The 7,372-nt window shown below is 37.8% G+C and overlaps 1 protein-coding gene across 5 annotated transcripts; it reads right to left on the minus strand.

Annotated features, from left to right (window-relative positions):
• Positions 1–5,080: 5,080 nt before the first annotated feature.
• Positions 5,081–7,372, minus strand: LOC110769979 (FAD-dependent oxidoreductase family protein). Of its 5 annotated transcripts, none has more exons than XR_015836776.1 (3): positions 6,406–7,372; positions 5,601–6,045; positions 5,081–5,426 (listed from the first exon to the last, which is right to left on the minus strand). XR_015836776.1 is itself a non-coding variant. In XM_088255624.1 (2 exons), the coding sequence occupies exons 1-2, from the start codon at positions 7,283–7,285 to the stop codon at positions 5,669–5,671; spliced, it is 1,257 nt and encodes a 418-aa protein (XP_088111750.1). In that variant the 5' UTR covers positions 7,286–7,371; the 3' UTR covers positions 5,081–5,668. The 5 variants fall into 5 exon arrangements, 1 of the variants encoding a protein (XP_088111750.1); XR_015836773.1 differs by having other exon boundaries at positions 5,081–5,443; XR_015836775.1 differs by having other exon boundaries at positions 5,081–5,364; positions 6,406–7,371.

Genomic DNA, 7,372 nt, shown 5'->3' on the forward strand with positions numbered 1-7,372 from the left:
TAGAAAAAATTAATCAATAACAAAAGAGTAGGTGATCCGTATCATATTAATTAATCCAAGGTTGAAAAGTCTAGTGCTTGTGTTCAGATTAGGGTATAATTTTCCTATCTACTGTCAAGAAAAGCTGCTTTTACTCCTAAACTTTAAGATCCATGTTTTTCTAAAGAATAAAATGGGCTAGAAAAGCCACAAAGCATTTATCTTTTTTTTTCTTTCTTTATGTCAAAAAAGCAGGTAACGGATGATAGAGAGTGAGAGAGGAGAGAGGTTGGACTGTTGAAGATGGAGGTAGGGCCATGGTTGTTTTTGGAAGATGACCAAAAGAAATAGCTTTTCAAAAGGTCAATCTGGATCAACCAAAGCTAATACAATGGCATAGACAACGCATGCTAAAACTCACTAGGGTTAAGAATCTTCTCGAGCCTTTTGGAAAAACATCTCTAGTATATATGTCAAATAGTTGCTAATTTAGTTATTAAATAACTAAGCAAAATAGATTTCAAAGACCTTCCAATGGTGATCGCATGTATGTCCTAGTTGATTGAGTTCTAGCCATACACATGGTCATGTTATAGTACAATACAATAATTTATTCCATCGAGTAAGTTTAGGAATTTTTTTGTCTCCTTTATACATGATTTACTCACTTTCTAAATAAAAAGTAATTGGAGCATAATAACAAACGAAAAAAAGAGAGTAATTGGGACACTATCATGTGTCACATGTAGACGCTAGGTTTCAAGAGTAATATTGCCACGTGCACTGCATTTATTAACCATAGTGTTGATTATATCTCTCTTCCTCAAACAAGATTTGTTCTTTCAAGTCTGTTTTACGTAATTAGAATGAGACTCGACTCGCTCATTGTTTTAAGTTTAACAATATATAAGTTGTCGCTTTATGACATGTCATGATTCAAAAACGTTAAATGTATTGATGAAACTGATGATTACCTCTTATAAAAACACAAATAAGAACTTGGGACCACTCAAGTATGAATTTGTAAATGCAATAACAACCTAAAATTTGCAAAAGATCTTTCAAATTAAGGAAAAAAAAAAATAAAGAGATGTTAATTAGTCCCTAAATTCCTAATTATAATTAGCATTTTCCTCTTTATCTGACTCACAAGAGTAATTATCACATTGTTGTTGTTGAGCCAATTCAATCATTTCATGCTTTGGCATATGGAGGGGTCTATTTATACGAAAAAGGGTTAGGGAATAGGGGATAAGACCTCTTTCAAATTATTGACATGATTTTTCATAGTTTTTCCCATCTTGAAGTCGGGTCGGGGCAAACATTACCCATCATGTATATATCAAAGCAACTAATTTCTCACCTCTAAGGTAAAAAGTAAGTGACACCTTGGACTGTCCGCATATGAAGATAAGACAAGACCATAGCTGAACTTACTTGAAGTGAACGAAGCAAGCAAATCTACTTTAGTTTCTTCCCCCCCCCCCCCCCCCCAATGAACGGATCGTGTTCCTCTCTTCCACTTCTCTGCATGTCACGCAATTGTGACATCTCTTAAGATTTTCATTTTCTACTTTACCCAAAAACAAACAAAGAAGAATTATGCGCATTAAGTTAGTTGGTAAGGGCAGTGAACGCGACATGTGTACTTAAGTTCGGATCTTCCTTTTGGTAAGTCAGACTAAGTTAAAGTAATTTATCGCTTATGTTGTATTTTAAAAAAACAAAAAAAGTCTGAATTAATTTCTAGGTGGTGGAGTTGAGTTCTTGATCGTCGAGCACAACAACCAGTTGAGGAAAACCCATAAATTCCATCAGTACAGTAGAAGCTGCTTTCAGACCTGTGGATTTGAAGGTTGAACATATGTAATAAATTAATAGAATATTTGTTCCAAAAGTCTTAAACAATAAGGTTAAGAAAGAAGTATCCTATGAACCACATTTTCTTAATTATAGGTCATGATGAGGGTAATTTTATATATTTGCATGGGGTTCTATGTCAGCGATAAATTTGTTTAATTGGTCAAACTTTGGGGGAATAAAGAGGTTAATTATGTTTCAATTAACCCCTTCCAATAGAGAAAGAATTATGGCTGTCCTTTCCATTAGACCTCTCTCTATGTCATGTCACCAAAAAAATGATATGCAAATCATCAAAAGAGTCAAAAATTTACTTTACCAAGTTTGGTGAAAAAGAAGAAAAAACAGTTAAATTTTGTTAATGTACTGTGGAACTGATTGAGGACAGATAAATCACATACACAGTTCAAGAGAGAGAGAGAGAGAGAGAGAGCAATTATAAATTAGAAATATCCAAGACTTTATAGTAAACATGGGCACCTTTGGGCCATAACCATAAGTATGGCGCTGGGATTCTCAAGTGATTGGTAGGGCAGTCAGCAGTGGATTTTGGCTTTGTCCCTGTGGCTTCTATGCCTAATAAGCATCTCCAAGAGAAGAGGCAAAGAAATAAGTAAATGAGTAGACAAAATATACCTATTCTCCCCGATGAAGAAATATTGTCTACTTATTATTACTTTGAAGTGAATAGGTCAATAAGGGTTGGTTGAGCTGATAAGGATTGTTTTCTTTGCACTATCCAAGCTTAGATTCGATTCCCGCAGTCGACAATCTCTCTTGATGAGTAATCTGTAAAAACCAACAAATGGGCTAAGACCCCTCTGTAAGTCTTCAAAGAGGCATTGATATGTCTTGAAATGGTTGTTACTCATTACATAAAATAAATTTGACCAAACATCACTTTATCTTGTTCAAAATGATGCTTAGTGCAGCATTAAACCCTAAAATAAAAATAAAACTAAGCACATACGTAGCTCCAAATATAATTAATAACCCACTTGGATCCCATTGAAAAGCTAATCTAAGCTGTAAGAGCACGTGCTATATCACTTGCTATTTACGCCATTTAATTTAATTTAATTGAAGTGCATGTAATTTGTAAATGAGACCAGAAGAGAATGAACACATTGAATTGAATTAATATGAAATTAGTTGGTCAAGCTTCGGTAAATGAAGTCGACCCCGTGAGCACAAAGCCACAGAGTAAACAACTCAACCCATCAACTTAGATTAGTACACTAATTAAATACAAATTGGGTTTAAAATTTTCTAATGTAACTTGTGAGCAAAAACATGGTTTTTGCTTGCTTTATCTCCTATCATTTTTGTCTTAATTTGTGTCCACACATTGGGGATCAGCAAACATTTGGCACAGATTTATTGGGAAAAATCTTCATCACAATTAATGCACCTAATAATAATAATAATATTTTATTTTATTATTGGGGAACAAAATTCCTATCCGAAGAGAATAAAGTCATGATGATAATGATATGATGTGAGCTAGCATTAGTTTTTCATATAACTAAAATTCTATTATTCTTACTATTGAATGGTTTATAGCAATTACTTTTTTAGATAAGATTTTAGGTTCGAGTTCTAGCATTTATGTAATGTGTGTGAATTTAATATATTATCGCTCGTCTCAATATAAAATATCATAAAAAATATTTATAGATATATTATTCCCAAGCAATATATGTGTATTGGAGTCAGAGAGATTGTACTATAAAGTATTAAATTGAGGCGGTGTTGTTAAGCTAAGCTGTTAAACAACGGCTTGTTTCTTGACTGCGTTTTATTAATTCCTTTGGCATGTGGGTTCCCTCCTCAAATTATTAACTCTCACAACACAAAGGACGCCCAGCTCATGTGTATCACTTACACATTTGCTCACCAAATTTGGTGTCTAGTGGGCATGGAATGACACAACTTTAGCTGTTAGTGAGGAGGACTCTTTATAGTAGGAAGTTGGAACAATGAACAATCCCTCTCTTGGTCTTGTAAGTTTGATGTATGTTTGTTTGTTTGTTTAAGTTTTTTTTTCATAAAATTGGTGATTGTCTAACATGATGTCAGACTCTTCTTTGCACGAGGTCATAAATTTGATTTGTTTGCATGGTAGATAATAGGGTTGCAGCTACATGTTTGTCTTTCTTCTCCTATCGGTCGTCCTCTTCACATGCAAGATTAGCATGCATATGAAAGAGTGTAAACTTTTTTCGTTTTTTTGTTTTTGGAGCCGAATGAGAGAGAGTGTCAACTCGATATGCATAATGCATTCATTTCTAACAGTTATAGCATTCGTTTCTCATTTAAGAAAAAGTATAACTTCAAAATGCTATATACCACATTATGTATCATCTCATCTCTCTAATACAGGTAGAGATGATGCACAATATGATATATGATATGAAAGTGTGGTAAACCTAATATTTTTCAACATGTTATCATTCAGTAGAGTGCCTCGGGCAACAATGAGCGACTCATTGGTTTGGGGTTTAAAGCTTGCATATTTCCACGTGCGCAAGTACTAGCCTCTTTAACGTGTATGCATGGATTCTTAACAATAAGAAAAATGGGCTTACAATTCTGACCCAAACAACACGAGACCTTAAAGGCCAATGCTTGATTTTTGCATTCTCAGTAACAGGATAAGGCAGGGTTACAAGAACTTTCATGTAAAAAATGCTATATAATAGGGGATGCCACATGGTATTTCAAGCCAATCATGTACTGTAATCTGTAATATAAATAAATTAAAATGCAACGATAAAGAAACTCAATGGCATGAGCGACTTTTATCGATAACAAAAAATAATACACTTAGGTAGGAAGGACATAATGAGTCATATCCCTCAAAAGACATCTAATATACATAAGCTAGTAAAAAAATAAAATAATAAAACATGCAATGTAAATACAAAATAAAACTATTTGAGTTGCACCCTTCAAGTATTTAAAGAATTAAAATAATTCATTATCAATATTATCAGTTTTTATTTATTTATTATTTTGGTTATGTGTAGTATTATTCGGGATGCCGCCAGTGTAGTATAAGAAAGTTAGAATACATACTGCCACAATGACATCTCCGGTACATATATGTTTTTCTCTCAGAATAGCCCTGGTTCCAGAACCGAAACTTACATTAGTGTGCAAATTTTCCAGAGCAACAAGGGTCCAGCACCAGACCTATAAAACATAAAAAGAAAAGGGTCCAGCTGGATGGCAAGAAGACTGATGCCTACTAATTTGTAATTCTTCCATTTCATGAATATCAGTCATTTTTACAATGGCTTGTACTTAAACAACCGCATTCCTTTGCGTTGCTTCTCACACAGGGCAGGGAACAAACAATTACAGCTAATTACACAAAGTCCTGACAGTCTTAACTATCTTCCAACTACCATACTCAGCTGCTACATGCTTTCTTGCTTTGCTTGCTGGCAACTGCAACAGCTTATTTCTTTTGACCGCCGCTGCTTGATTCCTGACTGCTAGCTAACTAAGATCAAATACAGCCTGCCTAAACAAAAAGAATCAGCAACCCCAACGCCCATATGCAGATTCTTTCTTACCTTCAACTGAAAATTAAAAAAAGCTACACGCAGTGGTTTAAAAAGATATTATCAGTTTACTCTGATATGAGTAAAAGTTCTTTAACATTTTGCTTTTGTCGACAGATATACAACATCTAAGTGTGGATATGTTTTCAAAGTTCTCAGATAAAAAAGAAAATGAACCTGTATTTAATTTACCTCCAGATACAACATTACTTCACTGCACTTCCTCAATGCTCTAAATCTGTCTACACCAGATTAATGTCTTAACCCTTCTTAAGCCCAACAAATCTTGCCGGACTAAACCGACTGAGATCTACAATGCTAGCTTTCCCATCCAGCACAAGCTCAGCCACAGCAGCTCCAGTGGCAGGACCATTTAGAATCCCCCAACAATTATGCCCAGTAGCCACATAACACCCCTTAACCCCTGGCACCTCCCCAATCACAGGGACACCATCATCAGTACAGGGCAGGAAACATGCTTGCTCTGCCTTCACCTGTGCCTCTCCTTCTCTCAAATGGCTTGACACACTGCTTGCCACCCCTTTCAGCATCTCTATCGATTCCGGATTGCCCACTATTTGCTCCGGATCATCCGGTATCTCTGCCTCTGCGGACATCCCACACACATACACCTCACCTGCAATTCACAAATCCAATCAACCATACAGTCACTAAACTTGAAAAAGGTTTTGCAAATAGATCATGCCAGATTAGCCCTTTTGAAGTTGAAGCATTGTTATGAAACGCCAGGCATTGTCTTGTTGGAAATATTCAACCAGTTTTAGTTTGCAAGCATACTAGTTTTAAGATACCCAGATGAGAGAACTGATCAAAATGTATACTTCTTCAGATTACTTTAACATGTTAATCAAATGATTTGAAATATGGATACCCAGATAAGAAAAAAATGATCAGAATGCGTTATTTTTTCCGAATCAAATAAATTGAAATATTTTGATCATTGTAAAATGTCAATCAAAGGTTGGAACTTTGGTACCTGTGGGGCGAGGGTAAACTTCTGGGTCCAAGGGCTTTCCTCCTTGAGACGGATAGTAACTCAGGAAAAGCGCATGAGGGGTTATAGCCTCAGGTTCTTTAGGCTCCAACACAATGCTATGAGCCTTTATACCGTACACTCTGAACAACGACGACAACAGCTCAAATTTCCCACACCATGGCCCCAGCGCCAAAACGACAGCGTCCGAGTCAATCACTCGTCCTCCCTCCAAAACCACCGAGTTCACTCGCCCATCGTCCACTCCCAAGTGCTCCAATTTCCCAATCACCACGTCGACGCCATAATCCTCCGCCGCCTTCGAAATCAAGGTCCGGGTAAAGAGCTGAGGATGGACCTGGGCCGTGGTCTCCGTGGTCCCGATGGTTCTCGGGCTCCGACCCGGCCCATCAACCCAGGACGGCAAAGCGGACTTTCCAGAGGGTTTCGAGCTCTGAGACTCAGTGACGGTGAGGCTGAGAGTGGTGAGGGATCGGTAGCCGTAAGAATTGGGGCCGTCGAGTTCTTGAGCAAGCGAACGGTGGAGGTTGAAGCTGGCGCGAGCGAGGGAACTGAGGGGCCCGCCGTCGCACCAATCGAAGGCGAGGAAGCCGCCGGCTTTTCCGGAGGCAGCGCAAGCCACGGAAGATTTCTCGACGAGGGTTACCGCAGCGCCGCTTTTGGCTAAGAAGTAAGCGGTGCACACGCCTATGACGCCGCCGCCGCATACGACGACTCGTTTTGGGTGGTGAAGGTCCATTGGCGATGATGCTGATGAGAACGACCGGATTAAGGTCCTTTTGTAGCTTCGGGTTTGTCGGAGAAATGGAGATACTGTTGGTGGTGAAGTTAAAAGCGGTGACGCCACCGCCATATGACGCATATTGTGTGTGTCAGTGGCTCACTGGTTTGTTTGTGATGAGCCGAAATGTGGGCTTAGTTGGGCCAAAGAGAGAGACAAACAAAAAGA

Source organism: Prunus avium, chromosome 6, assembly GCF_965620075.1.
Source record: "Prunus avium chromosome 6, drPruAviu1.hap1.1, whole genome shotgun sequence".
Lineage (NCBI taxonomy): Eukaryota > Viridiplantae > Streptophyta > Magnoliopsida > Rosales > Rosaceae > Prunus > Prunus avium.

Coding starts and splice junctions, on each gene's coding strand:
- LOC110769979 (XM_088255624.1), bottom strand. CDS start 7,285: ATGCGTCATATGGCGGTGGCGTCACCGCTTTTAACTTCACCACCAACA. Junction 6,046..6,405: donor AGTTTACCCTCGCCCCACAG/GTACCAAAGTTC, acceptor TGTGAATTGCAG/GTGAGGTGTATGTGTGTGGG.